At 41.0% G+C, this 22,655-nt stretch overlaps 1 protein-coding gene across 1 annotated transcript in view; it reads right to left on the reverse strand.

The window, feature by feature from the left end:
- The window catches only part of FRAS1 (Fraser extracellular matrix complex subunit 1), a 247,286-nt gene that overhangs the window by 220,960 nt on the left and 3,671 nt on the right, over window positions 1-22,655 (reverse strand). Inside the window, exons 2-5 of the mRNA XM_083368033.1 lie at window positions 20,656-20,745; window positions 17,349-17,496; window positions 14,573-14,716; window positions 13,860-14,009 (exon numbers count right to left, since the gene is read on the reverse strand). Coding sequence (XP_083224159.1) covers window positions 13,860-14,009; window positions 14,573-14,716; window positions 17,349-17,496; window positions 20,656-20,745 — 532 coding nt within the window. The remainder of the gene's footprint in view (window positions 1-13,859; window positions 14,010-14,572; window positions 14,717-17,348; window positions 17,497-20,655; window positions 20,746-22,655) is intronic.

The following is a 22,655-nucleotide window of genomic DNA, read 5'->3' on the forward strand; positions in this document are numbered from 1 at the left end:
GTCAGAAGGTTGCAAAAGGGGATCTTGGGACACAGCCATGGTCATAGATATGAATCAGTGGCCAAGCATCTGAATTTTGATCACATGATCGTGGGGATACCACAAAGGTCGTGAATGTGAAAAAACAATGGTCAGTCACATGTTTCAATGCCGACGTAACTTTGAACGGTCACTGAACAGACTGTTGTAAGTTGAGGACAACCTGAATGTGCAACCCGTGGTTTGAGAAAGGGTCTGTAGCCTTGATTAGGAGACTCACACCCCTCAGCTGTTGCAGCCCTGCCGAAGATGTGAGTCTCGCTCTGTTGCTCAATTCTAAGATGTGACGTTTTCTCTGTGTCTGAACCCCAAATCTAAAAGCACCCATGGACTTCATGAATAACAATTGAGTGGTTAATGTTCCCTACAAATCTCCAGTTTTGCTCTTTTTATTAATTAATTCACAGTTCTCTGAAAGAAATATCTGTCAAGGAAGAAAGAAGCACAGCAAATTGGTTTGCACGATCACCTTCATTTTAGAAGAAAGCCTGTGGGGAACACAGGAAGAGGTGGAGGGAAGGAGAGAGAAACAGGTTAAGAAACGCCACAAAGTGGCTTCAGGTCATGGAAAAAAGAATCTTCTTTACAAGAGGAAACCTAATTGTAACTCAGGCTTTTTCTTTTCCGCTTCTCTTTGTCAATCTACCGGTTCAATCCAAGCCTCAGTAGTCTGTCAGTCAGTCTGTCTGTCTGTCTGTCTGTCTGCCTATCCACCTATCCATCCATCATCTACCTATCCATCCATCCATCATCTATCTACCTATCCATCATCTATCTATCCATCCATCTATCCATCATCTAATCTATCCACCTATCCATCCATCATCTACCTATCCATCCATCCATCATCTATCTACCTATCTATCCATCATCTATCTATCCATCATCTAATCTATCCACCTATCCATCCATCATCTACCTATCCATCCATCCATCATCTATCTACCTATCTATCCATCATCTATCCATCCATCCATCCATCCATCCATCATCTAATCTACCTATCCATCCATCATCTATCTATCCATCTATCCATCCATCATCTAACATACATCTATCTATCATCTAATCTATCTACCTATCCATCCATCATCTATCATCTAATAATATATCTATCTACCAATCTATCCATCCATCATCTAACATCTCTTTATCCATCCATCCATCCATCCATCCATCTAGCTATCCATCCATCACTTATCATCTAATCTATCTATCTATCTATCTATCTATCTATCTATCTATCTATCTATCTATCCATCCATCCATCCATCATCTATCATCTAATCTATCTATCTATCTATCTATCTATCTATCTATCTATCTATCTATCTATCTATCTATCTCAGTCTGAAGAGCAGGAACCCCCTGAGTCTCTATTCCTCCCATCCCACAAAGATCTTTAAAATGTAACTCCTGGACCAGACATGCATCCATTGAAAGGGATTCTGCGAGTCACCCTCTGGAGTTGCCCAGATACACTCAGCAGTAAAAGAAAGAAGCAACAGCCTCTCCAAAAACAATTCAGAGAAAGAAATTAAAACATTGCATCTAACCATTTGGTCACATAACATAGCCCTTCAATGCCCCCAGCTACCTATAAATACCTTATTATTATTATCTTTTTAAAATATACATTTCAAAACGTTATTGTGCTATATGGTTGGTTGGAGGGCGGGCTGGCTGGTTGGTTGGTTGGTTGATATAAGTGATGATAGACAGACAGACAGACAGGCAACTATTCTGTGTACTAGCAATTGAGACCGGAGGCCATGCATAAAATGTTAGGTTCATGCCCTTGGCCCTCGAAAAGTTGCCAATAAAACAACTTGGGAGGGGTAAAATGTTTCTTTGAAAAATATTCTAAATCAAGAGAGGGAAGAATACGGGTGAAAAGCTGTGAGAGCATTTTGGAATAAGCTGACTTGAGTTTTTGATTCTCAACAGGTTAACTGTAGCCGTTATGGAATTATTCTTTCACTCATCTAAATTAAACTGCTGAATTGTAAAAAGATAAGAGCTGACCAGAAGACTTTTGCTGAAAGAATGGGAACTGAGTTTGGTTCCTGAATATATATATATATATATCTATGACTTAGGTTTTAGGCTATGCCTACGGGAGGGAGGGAGGGAGGGAGGGAGGGAGGGAGGGAGGGAGGGAAGGAAGGAAGGAAGGAAGGAAGGAAGGAAGGAAGGAAGGAAGGAAGGAAGGAAGGAAGGAAGGAAGGAAGGAAGGAAAATGTTTGACTGCAAATTTGATGCTTGAGTTTGATTGGACGATTTTTGCATCGTTATTATTTTAAGCAATTTATTTGAATATCTTCTAGCAGCAAAGTGCAGGTACATTTTAACAGAAACCGAAGGTAATGGCAAAGTGGTAAATCACCACCACACCTTGTACATATTCATGTGGAAAACAGTTTGCCTGCAATATCTCTTTCTGTTTCCAGGCCGGGTTCGGAAATGTGGTAGAGATGTCTCTTTGTTGGATAATAATTAATAATTATTTCCCAGAATTGCAGCCTTCTTAAAAAGTACGTGGGTGCTGGGTCAATTATCTTTTGTTTTCACGCAACATCAAACGGACCGGGCGGTACTTAACCGTTAGTTTGATCTGCTTCTTTGCTGTTTGGGCCTCAAGTCATAGAGAACTTGGAATAGAGAAAGGGGAACGTATGAGTTAGGAGTCCTTTCTGAAACTCAGTGCTTTGTTGTTGGCTTTTTGTCGCTGTGATGGAAAGGGCAACCAAGCAGAATTCAGCCAGCTGCTGGAACTCCCCAGAGAAAAGATGAGAGGAAAAATTCCCACGCATACAAATAGGGATGCAGGGAGCTATAAAATCGGTAATAAAATGAAAGCCGTAGCTGTTTTCCAGATGACTGGAGGGAATCACCGGTTACATTTCAAAGAGGAGTAAGAAGAAGAAACGTAAAAGACAACAACGGAACCCAAGGCCTATGGACGAGTGTACAGGTAGTCCTCGACTTACGACCGCAATGGAGCCTGCCCATCCTGTATAGCACGAGTCGTAAACTGGGTCACCCATGTGACCGACCTGATTTGACGACCATTTTTTTTTTGTTAAGCGGGGGTTAAGCGAACCAATGGTTCTCCGTGAACCGCTTCTGCCGAAATCCAGACGTAACTTCCTGATTTTGGTGAAACTGTTGTAAAATAGGAGGATGCTGCAAACGGTCATAAATGGAGGTTGTTTGCCAGGTGCCCAACGTGCACTCATGTGACTACAGGAGAAGTGTGTCGGCCATTAGAACTTTGAGACCAGGTCATAAGTAACACTGGGGAGGTCCCTCATTACTTTGAGCAGTTGCTAAGCAACCGACTGTAAGTTAAGTCGAGGACTACTTGCCACCTCATCAAGGTTGACTCAGCCTTCCATCCTTCTGAGGTAGGTAAAATGAGGACCCAGATTGTTGGGGGCAATTAAGCTGACTTTGTAATAATGCCGCTTGGGGTGTGTGTGAAAGCCCTAATAAGCAGGCATATACATAGAATGAAGGCTACTGCTAAGCTTGTAAGCCGCCCTGAGTCTTCGGAGAAGGGCGGGATATAAATGGAATAATAATAATAAAGAGCCCTTCTTTTTAATATATGCAAACTGAACTATACATATATGAACTACAGACCCCTCACAACATGGACATAAACCTTTCCAATTCCTCTCCTCGGTACTCTTGTTACAGGGCACTGCATGACAGAAGAACTAGACATGGAGAGAGTTTATTCCATTGTGTCATCACTCAGCTAGGCACATAAATACCCCAGGCATTGTCTTACGTCTAAGAGTATTTACCCATGTAGTAGGGCCGTACTACTATTATCCTGCTTATCTGTTCCACTGTCTTCTCTTATTGATATAATTATTATGATTATTTTGATATTATGATTAATTCACTGTTTTGCATGAACACCAAGAGCTTATGAACAGAGACAAATTCCTTCTGGGCCTATCACACTTGGGCAATAAAGTCTTCTCTTCTCTTCTCTTCTCTTCTCTTCTCTTCTCTTCTCTTCTCTTCTCTTCTCTCCTCTATTCTATTCTATTCCTAATAATTCTTATTCTGTTCTGTTCTATTCTATTCCTAATTATTCTCATTCTATTCTATTCCTAATTATTCTTACTCTATTCTATTCTATTCTATTCTATGCTATGCTATTCCTAATAATTCTTATTCTATTCCCAATAATTCTTATTCTATTCCTAATAATTCTTATTCTATTCTATTCATAATCATTCTTATTCTATTCTGTTCTGTTCTATTCTATTCTATTCTTAATTATTTTCATTCTATTCTATTCCTAATAATTCTTACTCTATTCTATTCCTAATTATTCTCATTCTATTCTATTCCTAATTATTCTTACTCTATTCTATTCTATTCTATTCTATTCTATCCTATTCTATTCTATTCTATGCTATGCTATTCCTAATAATTCTTATTCTATTCCCAATAATTCTTATTCTATTCATAAGAATTCTTATTCTATTCTATTCATAAGAATTCTTATTCTATTCTGTTCTGTTCTGTTGTTCTGTTCTATTCTATTCCTAATTATTCTCATTCTATTCTATTCCTAATCATTCTTACTCTATTCTATTCCTAATTATTCTCATTCTATTCTATTCCTAATTATTCTTACTCTATTCTATTCCTAATAATTCTCTAATTCTATTCTATTCTATGCTATTCCCAATAATTCTTATTCTATTCCCAATAATTCTTAGTCTATTCCCAATAATTCTTATTCTATTCTATTCTATTCCTAATTATTCTCATTCTATTCTATTCCTAATAATTCTTACTCTATTCTATTCCTAATTATTCTTACTCTATTCTATTCCTAATAATTCTCTAATTCTATTCTATCCTATCCTATCCTATCCTATCCTATCCTATCCTATCCTATCCTATCCTAGCCTATCCTAGCCTAGCCTAGCCTAGCCTAGCCTAGCCTATGCTATTCCTGTTCTTCATTTCCCTTCAGGTTACTTTAGTTCGGCGCGCAAGTGCCAAACTGGCATCTGGTCTCTGGCTTTGCATCCTGAAGGTTAATTCGTGCATCGTGCAAAGTGCCACAGAAGCGGCAGATGGAATCGCTGTTCTCATTTCCTAAGCGCTGCGGATACTTGACGTGACGGTTTCAAAGGCAGCGAAATGTTTCCTAAAAGGGAAGCTTCCCAAACGAAAAGGAGATTCCTGGAAAAGCCTGGCCAGTTTGGCTCGACAGCTGTCCTAAAGATGCTCGAATCTCTGTGAATCGTAACTTCTCAATCAGCCAGCCTTAACGGCCTCTACGCCTGATTATAGTCTTTAAGGAGACACTAAAGGGAACTGATCTGGCAGATGGACAGCCCGCTTCTCATTCTTCCTGCGGTGAACATTTGGTAATGGACCTGAAAATGTTTAGGTAGAAGTGTAGAACTTGTAAATCGAGAGGGAAGCAAGGGAATTATTCAGCACAGAATTGCAGAAGTCCCAACTACATGCAGGTCACCTGCTTTTTTTTACAGGTAATTCTTGACAATAGGATAGGATAGGATAGGATAGGATAGGATAGGATAGGATAGGATAGGATAGGATAGATTTGGAAGGGATCTTAGAGGTCTTCTAGTCCAACGCCCTGCTCAGGCAGAAATCCCTAGACCATTTCAGATAAATAGCTGTCCAGTCTCTTCTTAAAAACTTCCAGTGTTGGAGCATTCACAACTTCTGGAGGCAACTCATTCCACTGACTAATTGTTCTCACTGTCAGGAAGTTTCTCCTTAGTTCTAGGCTGCTTCTCTCCTTGGCCTGTTTCCATCCGTTGCTTCTTCTCCTGCCTTCGGGCGCTTTGGAGAATAGCTTGGCTCCCTCTTCTTTGGGGCAACCCCTCAGATATTGGAACACTGCTATCATGTCCCCCCTCGTCCTTCTCTTCATTAAACTAGACATCCCCGATTCCAGCAACCGTTCCCTATATGTTTTAGCCGCCAGTCCCCTGATCATCTTTGCTGCTCTTACCACCTTTCATTTAGCAACCATTCGAAGCTACAAGAGCACTGAAAAAAGTGACTTATGACCGTTTTTCGCATGACCATCGCAGCATCCCCACGGTCGCTTGATTACAATTCAGACGCTTGGCAACTGACTCATCTTTATCACGGCTGCAGTGTCCTGGGGTCATGTGATCCCATTTTACGACCTTCCGACAAGCAAAGTCAACAGGGAAGCCAGATTCATTTAACAACCATGTTACTAAGTTACCAACTGCAGTGATTCACTCAACAATGGGGCCAAGGCGACTTCCGGTGGCGGCGCGGCGCCGAAGACAGCCTTCCCGGGCTGCCCGCGGCTCAGCTGTTGTTTTTTCGCCCGAAACAGCGCCGATCAGCTGTTCGGGCGAATTTGAAGCCCCCTCCTCGGGAGAAGAGGAGGGGGTGAGCCCCCAGGTAGGGGTCGAGTTCTCCGGAGCCGCCTGAGCTTGCAGCTTGGGCGGCTGAAGGATTGAACTCCCCCGTAGCCTGGGCTGCTCCCAGCTGGCCAGCGCCTCTGCTCCTGACTTCTCGGAGCAGAGCCAGGCGTCTGCGACCACCCCTGCCTGAAGAAATGACTATGGATTAAAGGAGCAGGCAGAGCGGTACAAGAGGAAAAGGTGAAGAGGATTATTATATTTTACTCTCCAGCTTGATGGACTTTTTTGGATTTTAAATCTGAAGTGAAAGTGCGTCACAATTGGGAAAAGATGGCGGCTAAACCACCCCCTAAAACTCTTCGGAGTGCTGGAACTTCTCCGGTGCAACAATCATTACTGCAGGTGTTGCATCCTCCTGATGTATTGACATCAAAGGACTTACAAGATGCTCTTGAAAAACACACCCAGGTAATTTTGGAATCAATTAATGATAGATTTGCACAGATGGAGGAGAAATTGGAGAAATTGGAGGAGAGAATGGAGGAGAGGATGGAACAGAAGTTCAGAGTGATGAAGGTAGACATCTTGTCTTCAGTGTATAAAGTGGCTGGATGTGTGGAAGAATTGGAGGAAAAGCTAGAAGATTTGACTCAAAAGAATGCTATATTAGAAGCAAAAGTATTGGAGAATGAAGACAAAATGGATAAGGAACTGAGTCTTGCTCAATATTACCAGATGCAGTTTGCCATTAGAATTAGAGGCTTAAAGGAGAATATTAAGGAAGATCTAAAGCAGCTGATTTCTGAGGCTTTTGAAGTAGTATTGAAACAGCCAGCATCTGAAATAAAAGGAGGCATGGATAAAGTGTTTCGTGTGAATTCATGGATTGCTAGACAGAGAAAGTTGCCTAGAGATGTGGTGGTATATTTTGCAAAAAGGGAAATTAGAGATGAAGTTATACGAGCTGCTTATGATACTAAAGTTGTGATTGCTAATCAAGAAGTTTTGGTCCTAAAAGAAATTCCTCCAAAGATTTTAAGGAGAAGGAAGGATTTTACATTTCTTGTGCAAGAGCTCAAGCAACGAGATATAAGGTTCAGATGGGAGATCCCAGTTGGGTTGATGGTGACGCACGAAGGTAAAAGGTACCGTCTGGTTACTGTGATGCAAGCGCGTGATTTCTACAATAATGTTTTAAAAGCAACGCCATTAACACTTCTGGAAGCTGAAAAGGGATCTGGAGAAGGAGTGCATCAAGAGGCCGAAGATGGTCAGATTGAAGACAACGGTGTTGGAGGAGATCAAGATACAACTTCGTCGGATGATCCTATAGAACAGAGGGTGACGCGTGCTGCTGCAAAACGATCTAAAAAGAGAAAATAGCAGGATTTGCAGAAGTCTATGGAATTTTTACAATGTATTTATAGTCAAGTAATGGGAGGTGGGAAAAGATTTGGGTGTAGACGCAATATATTTTTATATGTGGTGGTTTTGTGGAAAGGGTGAGGTTTTTTGGATTAAAGTTTGGTGGAATATACAGAAGATTCTTAAATGGAGGTTAAAGTTTTGTTCGCAATCTTTTTTTTTTTTGTTTGGAATAATTATAGATGTGGCACTGGAAGAGGAACTGCTGATTACAGAAGAGTTGACTTTAAAGTTTTCTGATTTGGTTGAGGTGGCGAAGATTTTGGTTAATTTGAAAGATTATTTGTAAGAATGTTATATCATGTAATGGACAAAATGGATGGAGTCTATTTAGGATAAGTATAGGGTTAAGAAGTATTATGTAGTATTTGAATAACTCTTTTTTCCTTTTTTTCTTTTTCTTTTTTTCTTTCTATCTTGGGGTTTTTTTCTTTTTCTTTGTTTTTAATATATATTTAATATTATTAAGGTTTGTTTTATCCTATATAAGCTAGAGAGTGTTTCTTTTTCTATTTTAGTTTTTTATATACATTTAATATTGCTAAGGTTTGTTTTATCCTATATAAGCTAGAGAGTGATGGATTTTAGAATTTATAGTTATTAGTATATGGTTGTTTATGTTTGCTTTTTTTATATACCTTGTATTTAGCTCTGGGAAGTCGGGGGGGGAGGAGGGGAGGGGGGGAGGGAGGGGGGGAGGAGGGAGGGGGGGAGGGGGGGAGGTAGGGGGGGAGGAGGGAGGGGGAAGGGGGGTTTTTTAAAGGAAAATTGTATCTTAAAACTTTTCAATAAAAAAAAAAAACAATGGGGCCAAGACAGGTCATAAAGTGGGGCAAGATTCACTGAGCAGCTGTCTTGCTTAGCAACGGAAATTGTAGGCTCAATTGTGGTCGTACATTGAGGACTACCTGTACTTGGAATTTCATATTATTAAAAACAGAATGGGAGAGCCAGTTTGGTATAATGCTTTTAAAGCATCAGGCTAGAAAACAAGAGATGCTGAGTTCTAGTTCTGCTTTAGATGCAAAGCCAGGTGGGTGACCTTGGGCCAGTCACTCTTGCTGAAGCCTAGGAAAGATGCAACGGCAAGCCACTTCCAAAATCTTGGAAGAGTGCTGCAGAGACTAGTCCTGGTTGCCACCAAGAGTCAACAGTGACTCAAAAGCAAAGAAAAAAAGAAAAAGGGAAAAAAAAGCTTGAACCCTTAACAAACACCCTCTGGCAAACTTGGGCCAATCCAGAAAAATCAGGCAGAAATCTATCTTTTCCTCCTGCAGACTATCGCAATATTGCAAAATTTAGCATTACAATGAAATGCTTGTGGCTGTTTCAGAGGCGTATGGCTCTCCTTTCTGTGACGCCATTTCCACTGGTGAGTTTTCACGGTAAGGGCAACCATTTTAACACACTTGCGGTTGAAGCTGTCGAGTTTTAGTTTTTGTATTGCAAGGTGATCCAAGGGCTTGAGAATTATGGCTGCCTTTCCTAATGCCCTTCATGGGTGGAAAAACCCTCTGAACACAATGGAACTGAATTTAGGGTAGCTAAGAACCACTCGCTGGAAGTGACCAAGTATGGGGATTTCTGAGGAAGAAATGGTGAACTGAAGATGGCTCCCTATGCCACAAGATAACGAAGAGTAATCAGCTCTTTATAATTCATCTTTGGACAAGGAGGGACTTGAGATCACTCACGAGTGATCCAGACAGTTGCTCCTCACAAGGAGATCACAAGACAGTGGTGTCAACCTCCAGCTCCAGTATCCGAATAAAAGTCCAGGATTATTTTCATTTCTGAAAAGCTTACTGTTTACTGAATACGTGGCATGGTTATGGCGAGGTAAAACTAACTCTTAAAATCCCAACGCATCAGTCCATAGCATATAACAATGACTTTCCCAGCTAACCCCCCCAGATGTCCACGTAACTCACATAAACAAATTCTCTTTGTTATGGGAACCGTCTGCCATCTTCTTCACACCTACTAGAAAATCCTTGAAAGTTTTCCAGACTGCCAAATCTCAGCAAGCTTCCGTAGAACTGGAGAGGTTTCGTTTCTCTAACTAATCCATTCAAAAACAACACTTCCCTTCACCCCTTACTCTAATGGCAAGATGAAAAAGAAGGGGGGGGTAGCTGCCAGATTTCCACTCTTGACCAATGGTCTCTGGTGGGTTTAGAGCAAGGGTCCCCAAACCCCGGTCCGCACAAACAAGGAAAGCCACATCCACAGGATGCAGGCAGCACACAAAACCACACCCCCTCCGGTCCGCAGAAAAACCTCTCTCCATGTAACTGGTCCCTGGTGCCCAAATGGTCAGGGACCTCTGGTTTAGAGCTCTGAAAGGCAATAGCCATCTTGTTCAAACCATGGTCAGCTTTTCATTTTCTAACCACATTTGCCAATTGCTTGCTAACAGTTTTTTTTAGCTATTTGGGAATCTGGACAAGTTTTGGAGAGCACCAGGTGAGTTTCCTTCAGTCCTTAATAGAAGAAGTTTAAGGTTTATTATTTTTTTTAACAAACAACAAAGGGATGACTTGAGGATTGATTCTGGAAAGTTACAAATGGACTGATTTGAAATAAGGGTTGAAATTAATTATAAGAATCTTCCACGTGGGGAAAATGCTTTTGTTTTTAATTTTTAATATTTTTTTGGACCGCAGAGGGATTCAGAAGGAATGGAAGATTACAATTAAAAGATGCATGAAATAAATAAATAAATAAATAAATAAATAAATAAATAAATAAATAAACCTTTATTGTCAAAGTACAACATGTGTACATTGAGATTAGCTGAGCCTCCCCCCGTGCTCTCTCCCCCCAACACACAGTGACAACAAACCCTCCATCCCACCACACTATGTGAACCAACCACACCACACACCGGCCTCCCAAGTCAATTCGGCATAAGATTATGTCCCATTTAAAAGCCTAACAGCCCACGGATAAAAGCTATTTTTCAGCCTGTTGGTACGGCTGAATTTGACTTACTTACTTATGCAGAATGGAGCAAAATATTTTAACACTGAGGATATTTGAAGCATAGTTGTAAACAATGGACCCAGAAATTAATTTTAAGAGTGTTTGCATTATTGATAGACTATTTTTAAAATATGTTATGGAAGAGGAACAGGTTTTATCAGACCATTGATGCTGATCTGAAAAGGATTTTAAAAATGACAGGCTTAAGAAAAAGTTCTTCACTGGATATACATATGAAGCTGGCTGATGTCTTAGTAATTTAAAGGGATATAGAAATAACAAACTAAGAGATTGATATGGATAACTTTCCTTTATTGGATTTAAAAAGGACACTTGTTAAAGTTCTGGGGGAAAATTTTTTTTGATAAGGGACAAAGGAAATTTTTTTTAAAAAATCAACTCCTAGGATATTTGAAGGATTAAAGATCAAGATTGTTAAAAGTGAAAGGAATATGAAGTTGTTTTATTTGATCAAGATTAAAAGAGTTACAAGTTCTTAATGGATTTTTGGCATCAGGACTGAACAATAATGAGGCCTTAAGGATTTATTTGTAGATGGGATATAGGAAGAAGCGATTATTTGTTGCATTTTAGAAGAAGGTGTTAAATTACTAAAATTATTTATACTTGTGATGAAGGAGGAAATCATTTCTTTATATTTCTTTTTTTTTAATATATTCATATATTTTTTCTTTCTCTTCTATTTTTCTTGCTTTTTTCTTGTTCCTTTTTGGCTTTTCTATTTTTTTTATTCATTTGGTTAGTTTGTATTACTTTTTTATCCCTGTAACTGCAGTGTTTAATAAAATTATTATTAAAAAAAGGAATTGACAAACATGGGACAGTATTGAGCACAATATTAAAAATGAGCCAATCTAAACTTGAGCCTTGGTGGAGCAGTGGGCTAATGCCTCCTTAAGTAACACCAGCTGCCTGCAATTAGTGCAGGTTCGAGTCCCACCAGGCTCAAGGTTGACTCAGCCTTCCATCCTTCCGAGGTAGGTAAAATGAGGACCCAGATTGTTGGGGGCAATAAGCTGACTTTGTAAAAATGCCGCTTGGGTGTGTGTGAAAGCCCTAATAAGCAGGCATATACATAGAATGAAGGCTATTGCTAAGCACATTGGTTTGTGCTTTAAATTGCAAGCCGCCCTGAGTCTTTGGAGAAGGGCGGGATATAAATGGGATTATGAAAAAAAATTGACATGAGCTTTCACTGTTTTCTGTCTCCACTCCTGTTGTGTCCAGGCATAAACCACGGCTTCTTTATCTTACCCCTTCTCCCCTCAGCCCTTGCCAAAACCCATTTGAAATTCCTAGGATGCCAGAAGCCTCCAGTGAAAGCGAGTTATCTCTGCTCAAGCTTTTGCAATCTTTTGAAAACTCAAGCCAAAAGAATTCGGGCCAGCCCAGCCAAAGGCCACGGTGAGTCCACTGTTCAAATGCAAGGAGACCAAATCTAATCTTTTTAGCACGGCTGATAAAACGGCTGGTGCTAAACGAAATGATGAATGGTGGGGTCTCTTGACACCTACCCACCCACACTCTCTTTTTCTCATGGCTGGTTTTTAGTAGCACTGGATAGCTTTGGAATAATTTTAAAAGAGGCTAGCGCTGACTCGATCCGGGCTTTCAAAAGGTTCTTTCCCTTAATGGAAATCATTTTGGTACTAATTAACTTTTTTTCCCCCATCTAAATTAACTAATTAATTTTCTTTTCATCCCCTCAGGATGAAAAGAAAGCTACAGGGCATTGCATGCCAAAACAACGAGACCCACAGAAAGGTCTTATGCTTGTGTCATCACTCTGTTGAACAGTATATTTACCCACGTAGTATGGCCGCGTTACTTTTGTGCTTCTCACTTGTTCCACTACCTTCTCTTATTGGTATCGTTACTATGATTATTATTGTTTTGATATTATTATTATTATTACTTTATTGTTTTGCATGTGCACTGAGAGCTTATGCACCAGAGACAAATTCCTTGTGTGCCTTTAACACTTGGCTGATAAAGTATTGCATTAATTCTACATTCTATTCTATTCTATTCTATTCTATTCTATTCTATTCTGTTCTGTTCTGTTCTGTTCTGTTCTGTTCTGTTCTGTTCTGTTCTATTCTATTCTATTCTATTCTTATCACATCCTATCCTATCCCATTCCATATATTCTATTTTGTTCTGTTCTGTTCTGTTCTGTTCTACTCTACTCTACTCCATTCCATTCATCCATCGATTCTATTCTATTCTATTCTATTCTATTCTATTCTATTCTATTCTATTCTATTCTATTCTATTCCATTCTTATCACATCCTATCCTATTCTATCCCATCCCATCCTATTCTATTCTATTCTATTCCATTCTTATCACATCCTATCCTATTCTATCCCATCCCATCCTATTCTATTCTATTCTATTCTAATTCTATTCCATTCCATTCCATCCCATTCTATTCTAATTCTACTCTACCCTACTCTACTCTATTCTGTTCTATTCTTATCACACCCTATCCTATCCCATCCCATCCCATCCCATTCCATCTATATTATTCTATTCTATTCTATTCTATTCTATTCTATTCTATTCTATTCTATTCTATTCTATTCTATTCTATTCTATTCTATTCTATTTTAATTCTACCCTACCCTACCCTACCCTACCCTACCCTACCCTACTCTATTCTATTCTATTCTATTCTATTCTATTCTATTCTATTCTATTCTATTCTATTCTATTCTATTCTATTCTATTCTATTATCTAAAGAGAATTTAGGGAAAGGTGGGATAGGCTGGTTTTATTAACCACTTTAAGCCAAGCCAGATATAGAAGCTCCAACATTGAGTATTATGCTAAGAATTTAACAAGGAAGCATGTGGACTTTTGCATTATCTTTTCTTGCTATTTCATTCATTGTTATTCAACCTCTCTTTTACCTCATTGTTTCTGTTCAGAGATGGGTAGCGTTCAGATTACCTAACACAAGATATTTCTTACCTGTGCACTGGAGAGGTCCCGGGAAAAACCCTTTCCCACATGACGTCACGCACTGGTCATCCTTCAAATGCAGCAAAGCTTGGCATGAAGTACATCCAAACTTATTAGTACAAGTCGAGCACATCTCTTTACAAGCTGCCCGAGGCAGGGAAGGAAATAATAAAAAAGAAAAACAAAATTGTTAAAGAACTGAGTCGGATTTGATTTCCTCTGAGTCAGATCTTTGGGATCCACGATGCAACTTTGCAGTTGCTGATCAGGGATTTCAAACCACCCCCAGGTATTAGAAACGGTTAAAAAAAAGAAGAAGATAATTTATTGCTGACAACCCAAGTGTATATTGAAGATTGGTACAGCACACTGGTCTATGACCGCAATAAACATTGATTTGATTTAACCAAAGTTAGACCATCCGTTATTGTTGCCATTCTATCAGACTTTTGCGAGGATTCGCTTTCCCGATTATGCTGTTTGTTTTAAATATTTTATTCTGGGCTTTAATATTCTCCATGTATTGCTATGTTTATTGTTTGGAACTGCCTGCCTTGGGGAACTCCATTAGAGGAAAAAGACAGCAGTAAAAGGGCATTTTATAAAGAATAATTTTATCAACTTTAACACTCGGAAGCCACGGGCATCTTTTGAAATGTCTGGGCATCATCTACAAAGCCAAAAGCTTCAATATCACACAGCAAGCTGGAGGCTAATCTTACCTACGCAAAGGCCAGCATCTGGATAGAAGCCAGCCCCACAGCTGTCAACGCAACGCCCGTTCAGAAGAAACTTGGTGGAGTCTCGGCAGGCGTCACAGTGATCAAACGCCTGGCTGCAGGTCAAGCAATCAGGATGGCAGTGGCCTGTCATGAAAACGAGACTTGATTTGGGGTGAGGAAGTGCAGGGTGGGCTCACCTGCTCAGGTAGAAGGATGCTTTTTGCTACATGGCAAAAAATAATAAGAAGACAAGCAAACCTCTTCTCTACCAGGTCAGAGCCCGGTTGAAATTGATGATGATTGTCTTATGATTATGATCATGATTTATCGCTTGTTTGTACACTGAGAGCTTCTGCACCGGAGACAAATTCCTTCTGCCCCCAACCTCCGTTCATTCCGCCGGGACCTGAAGACCTGGCTCTTCGAGCTCTCTGGCCCAGGCTGAGAATATTTTTAATTTTAATTTTAACTGGGTTTTAATTTTCTCAGGGTTCTATTTAATCGCTTTTAATTTGTTTTAACGTTTGTATTGACTGTTTTTTAAATGCCCTGTAAACTGCCCTGAGTCCTTCGGGAAAGGGCGGTATATAAATCTAAATAAATAAATAAATAAATAAATCACACTCGGTCAATAATGAATTCTACTCTAGTCTGTTCTATTCTATTCTGTTCGGTTCCGTTCTGTTGTTAAGCGAGGACTACTTGTACTTGCACAATCCACAGCTATACAGTTAAGAGGTTTGTTTGTTTGTTTGTTTGTTTGTTTATTTATTTATTTATTTATTTATTTATTTATTTATTTATTTATTTATTTATTTATTTATTTATTTATTTATTTATTTATTTATTTATTTATTTAATTTGTATACCGCCCTTCTCCCGAAGGACTCAGGGCGGTGAACAGGGCAATACATATTAAAAAACAAGATACAAAAATTAAAAGCGATTAAACAACAATGCCCATGAATAAGTTAGTACACATTAAAAAGTTAAAACAAATTTATAAAACCCAACCCCATCCCATCAGGCCAGGCCAGCTTGTTCAAAAAGGTAGGTTTTGAGATCACGCCAGAAGGAGCGGAGGTCAGGCGCCATCCGGAGCTCGACCGGAAGATGGTTCCATAAATCCGGCGCGCCCACAGAGAACGCCCTCCCCCTGGGGGCTACCAGTCGGCATTCTTTGACCGGTGGCACCCTGAGGAGGCCCTCTCTGTGGGAGCGTACTGGGCGGAGGGAAGTTGACGCCAGCCGCAGGTGCTCCCCAAGGTATTCCGGACCCATGCCATGTAGGGCTTTGTAGGTCATTACCAACACCTTGAATCTCACCCGGAAGACAACTGGAAGCCAATGCAGCTCGCGGAGCAGAGGTGTAACATGGGAGTGTCGGGAAACTCCCAACACAACTCTCGCGGCTGCATTCTGAGCAGGGGGCCTTCAAACTCGGCCCTTTTACGACTCACGGACTTCAACTCCCAGAATTCCTCAGCCAACATGCCTGGCTGAGGAATTCTGGGAGTTGAAGTCCGTGAATCGTAAAAGGGCCACGTTTGAAGACCCCTGTTCTTGAGCATACTGTCACTTAGAAGGGGCCCTAGTACAAGTAGTCCATGTCTTAAGCAGGCTTTCTGTAGCGTACCACAAAAAGTGAGATTGGACTGGAGAGCTCTCAAATTAAGGTTACCTCTGCTCAGAACATACTTGTAGCAGGTAAGCTGATTTGATCTTCAGCTTCCAGCTGCAGTCAACTGACTTATCACCTGCCAGAATTACTGTAAGGCTTATTTCCATAACCAATAAAGGAGAATAATTTGTAGCTCAGGGTTGAAATGAAGGGTCCTTGGTGCTCTCTGAACTTGATTTGTTTTATTGCAGATGATTCATTAGCCAAACTAGGTAACATCATCAACGCTAGTCCTAGCAGTACACTGATGATGCGCCTTAGTTTGGATAACACGATGTCTGCAAGAAAACAAGCAAGCTCAGAGAGCACAAAGGACCCGTTACTTATAGAAACAACATAGTAAACGAAGTGTCAGGCCCAAGCCCCAGTGATAACACAGGGAGATTCACTCAAGTCCAGTTCTGTATTTGCTTACACTTAAACAGACAGAATCTTGCCAGGCTAAAGTTATAACCTTCCAAACTAACAGACGTACCCTATTTCAGGGTGCAGTTACTCTGAACCTTTTTCTCACCCCACCATCCAATTCAGGACTGTACAGCCTCTTGTCTTGGACCCCTCTCTGGAATTAAGAAGAAACTTCCTGACAATGAAGTTCAACAACAGGAGTAGCTTACCCCCAGAAATTGTGGGCGCTCCATCAGCAGAGATTTTTAAGAAGAGACTGGACATTCACCTGTCTGAGATGGTGTGGGTTCTCTTACTTGAGCAGGGGGCTGGACTAGAAGACCTCCAAGGTCCCCTCCAGCTCTCTTCTATTCTATATGCTACCTTCTCACTGGGAAGCCACAGTGCCTCTGTCAATATTCCCCCCCCACACACACACACTCCTTCATCTTTCCATTCCATCCCAAGAAGTGGATTATATCTCCCTGAAGTCAAGCTTGAGCTCTGGGATCCTCACGGATACGTCTCTTTAATTTTCTTGGCTGGGGAATTCTGGGAGTTGAAGTCCACGGGTCTTAAAAGTTGTCAGGTGGGACACCCGTGCTTTAAAAACCAAATGCTTTTAAACATAAAGACCCTCTTCTGAGTTAAGAGAATAAACAAGTTAAGACTAGACATCTGAAGAGCAAACCATTGTTTCGCAAATACCTGGCTTGCATTGAGGGCAACACTCTCTTTGAACAGCAACAGGCACACTTCCTGGGGGACAGGTTGGACAAGACCGAGAATAGCAGATTACTTTAGAGTCCAAACACTCGCATTCCCGGCACAGGCCTTCTTTCCATTTTTCTCCACTCTGCATGAGAAAACAATAAGGGTTGAGATATATATCTATATCCAGGGCTTTTTTTCTCATAGAACGCCCAGAACGGAGTTCCGGCACCTTTTTTGGATGGAACCTTGTAGGGTAAGCAAGGTGGGTTGTATGACATGTGTGAGTTCTGGCACCTTTTACAAAAAAAGCACTGTCTATATCTATATCTATATCTATATCTATATCTATATCTATGTCTATGTCTATGTCTATGTCTATGTCTATGTCTATATCTAATCTATATCTCTATCTCTATCTATCTATCTATCTATCTATCTATCTATCTATCTATCTATCTATCTATCGCAGTTTTCCAATCCAATTAACTATTATTCAGTCTTCTGAGCAGCAAGAAGCAGCGTATATCTTCACTTTTTCATCTTTTTTTTTAAAGATCCTCACAACCACCCTGCAAAGTGGATCAGGCTGAGCGATGACAGCTGGCCCAATGTCCTGGCTGATTTTGGATCTGAAATTACACATTTCATCAGTCTATCTCAAAAATTTGTATGCTGTTGCTTTTATGGATTGGGTGTGTCTGTACTCGCGCACGCACGCACGCATGCCTCAGCATGCTTGGTCCTTTATTATGAAGTTTGACAGATAAACTATTTAAATAACGTGGGGGGGGGGGGTTTAAACAAAAAAGCCCTATTCCCGAAGCCATCACACTACATTTGCTCTCTGTTTAGAGTTCTTTTTCAACAGTTGAACTGCAACGAGTAAACAAATTTACAGCATCCACTTTCAGAAGGCCTGAAAGCCGTTGAAAGAATAATTATGGGGCTTTGGGTTAGAGAGACAGTTGTGCAACCGATTACATACCTTAATGGGAGTAAGTTTCACTGAGCTAAGTGGGGCTTAAGCAGGGATAAATAACTGGAAACTCTGGCTGGCGATGCCTCACAAAACACAAAACTCCCAACCTCCTTCGGGAAGGGCAGTAAATCATACGAACACAAAAGTTTGGCCATCCAACGTCCCAAAGATGCTTTTTCAGGAGGCAACTGGACTTCGTTTTTTTTGTTTGTTTGTTTTATTTTTATTTTTTTTATTCCCATTTATATCCCGCCGGTTGGATTTGCACAACACACTAAACCACAGAAAATGCCAAGCATGGTTAATCTGAAACAAGCAGAGCCTCTTATGAGAAGGCAACTTGGCACACCTGGCTACCTACAGGCAGTCCTCGATTTACGACCGCTACTGACTCCCAATTTTCTGCTGCAAAGGGAGACATTTGTTAAGTGAGCGTTACCCCATTTTTCGACTTTTCTGGCCACGGTTGCTCAGTGAATCACCGCAGTTCTTAGGTTAGCGACACGGTTGCTAAGTGAACCTGGCTTCCCCCACTGACTTTGTTTGTCAGGAGGTCGCAAAATGGCCCCAAAATACTGCAACTGTCATAAGTACGAGTCAGTTGCCAAGCATCTGAATTTTGATCATGTGACCATGGGGACACGGCAAAGGTCCTAAGTGTGAAAAATGGTCATAAGTTACTTTTTTCAATGCCATTGTAACTTTGACTGTTGTAAGTTAAGGACTATCTGTATGCTGTGTGCACACAGCTTGCAGTTTTCATTTTTTTTCTTTTGTGGTGTTTTTTTTTTTTGCATCACCATGTGAACCAAGGACACAGAACAAGGCCCCAATCAAGTTAGGAAATTCAATATTTTCAGACCACTCAATCTGCATCATTTACACTTCAAAGATATTTTCTTTTTTTCTGGGCTCCACGCAAAGAACTGAAAGTGAAACTCAGCAGAATACAGGGTGGCAGAGAGCAGATTTCACAGAATGAAACTAATCACCTTTGTAGATTTGTGAGTTTGCCTCTCCCAGGCCAGTAAGCCCCACAAGTTAAAATTATTTACTTGCTCTCCTGGAGAAGCAGAAGCTGCCTGCTTCAGGCTGCTAGCACAGGATTGTAAAATAGCATTGCACCACAAAACAGAGGGTTCATACTTAGGGCTGAAACTGGCACGCTTAGCCCTACGATTGCATCTGTCTGCAAATCTCCAGATTCTAAAAACATACGTTCAAGTGACAGATAGCTAAGCTGCCCTCATCTGTGAAAAGTTGAAAAGGAAAGGCAGGGGGGAATGTTATAATTTAGACAACATTGATTCCCTGTGTGTGGTTGCATCGACTGCACCGTTCGTAGGCATTCAGTTGTACAAATGCAGCCGCTACCATCATTATTCATTGGCTCCAAGCTATTATAAGGTAGCAAATTAACTGAGATAAGAGAAGTCCTGTAAAAAAATTATTAAGCAGCATAAACCCACTCAATCAAACCAGCAATTGAGAGGAAACTTTTCAAATATCTCTTTAAGACCTCTGCCTGTGCCTTGGAGAAGATTAAATACAGCTAGTCCTTGAATTACAACCATTTGGTTAGTGTCTGTTCAAAATTACGACGACACTGGGGAAAAAATGACTGCTTTTCACACTCATGATCGTTGCAGCATCCCCATGGTCCACACGATCAAAATTCAGACGCTTGGCAACTGACTCATATTTACGACGGTTGCAATGTCCCGGGGTCACCTGATCCCCTTTTGCGACCTCCTGACAAGCAAAGTCAATGGGGAAAGCCAGATTCACTTAACAACCGTGCTGCTCACTTAGCAGCTACAGTGATTCACTTAACAACTGTGGCAAGAAAGGTCGTGAAATGGGGTAAAACTCACTTAGCAGGTGTCTTGCTTAGCCAAGGAAATTTTGGGATCAATTGTGGTCGTACATCGAGGACTACCTATAAATAGTCAATCAGGTGGGATAGTCCGGGTTTGGACAGAAAGATGCAATAAATGACCATGGGAGGTATTTTAGACTTGTATTAAAATCCCTTAATCCAATGCTTTAAGATATATTAAAATTTCCATAATACTCAGCCTGAAATTTTCTTTGGACTTGCTGACTGGAGCTGATAAAAAGTCAAAAATCTTTGAAGGTTGAGAGGTTGAGGAGATACCTACTTCTGCACAAACTACAACCTTGTAGTGGAAATGTCTACATTTGCAAGATGTCGGTGTCCACTGATCAACATGGACTTCATGCTTCCATGTTACTGAATATTTTTCTAGCCAACGTCTACCTTGGCAACTCTTACATGTGTTAAGTCCGCAAGCTACTTACATCTTTGGTATATTCTTTGTAAACACAGGAACCGCCTCTTGAAATGCATTCAGGGCAGCACTTGCCTTGTACATGAAATAATTCTTCACCCTGCAGAGAAATTGAGCATTTACAACGAGATACCTAGAATCAGCTTTTTTTTTTTAATGACACCGAGAGAAGAGATGGGGAAGCTGGTCCATTTTTTTCCCCCCTGGAACACAGCCTTTAAAAGCCTGTTTTATCAGCCTCGTTCCATCACGAAGTTCCCTTCCAAAAAGATAAGTATCATTGTGGCTGTATAAAGACTGCACACAAACTCTCCTTGAAATGCCACTAGGTCAACTCACGGGAGGAAGTGGAGAATCCAGTTTCACAAATTGAATTGTATCTTGCTGGAGATTGCGGTTTGCTTCTCTGCCTCTTTTGCACAGGACAATATCTTTCCATGAAATACTGTAGGGCAGAGGCCCCCCAACCTTTTGGGCACCAGGGACCAGTTCCGTGGAGAGTGTTTTTCCATGGACTGCAGAGGCCGTGGTTTTGTGTGCTACCTGCATCCCACGGATGGGGCTTTGCTTGTTTGTGCGGACCGGTTGCTGGCATGCCGCGGCCCAGTACTGGCCCACGGACCGGGGGTTGGGGGACCCCCTGCTGTAGGGTGCTAAACTTACAGCACCTAAATCTTCGATTCACACAACCTCACCATGAACCTTCCATAAAGGTTCAAGATCTGTTTCCAGCGTGTACATCAGATCATGGATCTGATAAGAATCCGGGTCTAATTAGAAGTAACAGTAACCCGCACAGCAATTTTTTTTAATTTAATTTTTTTTAAAAAAACAAAATGTCTGTACCTCCCACTTCTCTGGCCCGTGCTATGCAGTTTGGAAGTTATGCTACAGAATCTGAGTTAGGGACTAGAGTCTTAGCCTTACAAGGTCTCATTTTGCCATACCCATCTTCATAGATTAACTCGTTTCTAAGATTTCCTCAATTCCTCATCTTACACAATCCAGACTTCCACAAAGGGTTAGGACAGGAGAACAGAAGAGAACAGAATAATAAGAGTTGGAAGGGACTTTGGAGGTCATCCAGTCCAACCCCCAGCACAAGCAGGAAACCCTGTTATCATTTCTGACAAGTCCTTGTTCAGTCTCTTCTTCAAAGCCTCCAGTGTAACTTCTGAAGGCAAGTCATTCCGTTTGCTGATTGCTTTCACTGTCAGGAAATTTCTCCTTATCTCTGGGTTGCTTCTCTCCTTGATGAGTTTCCATCCGTTGCTTCTTGTCCTGCCTTTCAGTGCTTTGGAAAATAGATTGACCCCCTCTTCTTTATGGCAGCCCCTCGAATATTGAAACCCGGCTATCATGTCACCTCAGTCCTTCTTTTCACTAGACTAGCCATGCCCAGTTCCTGTAAACATTGGTGGAGCAGTGGGCTAATGCCTCCTTAAGTAACACCAGCTGCCTGCAATTAGTGCAGGTTCACATCCCACCAGGCTCAAGGTTGACTCAGCCTTCCATCCTTCCCAGGTAGGTAAAATGAGGACCCAGATTGTTGGGGGTAATTAAGCTGACTTTGTAATAATGCCGCTTGGGGTTTGTGTGAAAGCCCTAATAAGCAGGCATATACATAGAATGAAGGCTACTGCTAAGCTTGTAAGCCGCCCTGAGTCTTCGGAGAAGGGCGGGATATAAATGGAATTAAAATTAAATTAAATTCTTCATAATGTTCTAGCCTCCAGTCCCCTAATCATCTTTCTTGCTCTTCTCAGCACACTTTACAAAGTCTCAACATCTTTTCTCTTTATAATGGAGTGTTCAGAACTGGATACAGGCTATAAGCATTGGTTCACCTCAATGGAAAGGCCTAGAACAGTGATGGCGAACCTTTTAGAGACCGAGTGCCCAAACTGCAACCCAAAAGCACACTTATTTACCGCCGGGTGCCAGGTGGGACGTGGCCCACTGGGTGGGCGTGACTGTGGTGGTCATGGCAGACTGGGTGAGTGTGGCCAA

Source organism: Vipera ursinii (assembly GCF_947247035.1).
Source record: "Vipera ursinii genome assembly, chromosome: 7".
NCBI lineage: Eukaryota > Metazoa > Chordata > Lepidosauria > Squamata > Viperidae > Vipera > Vipera ursinii.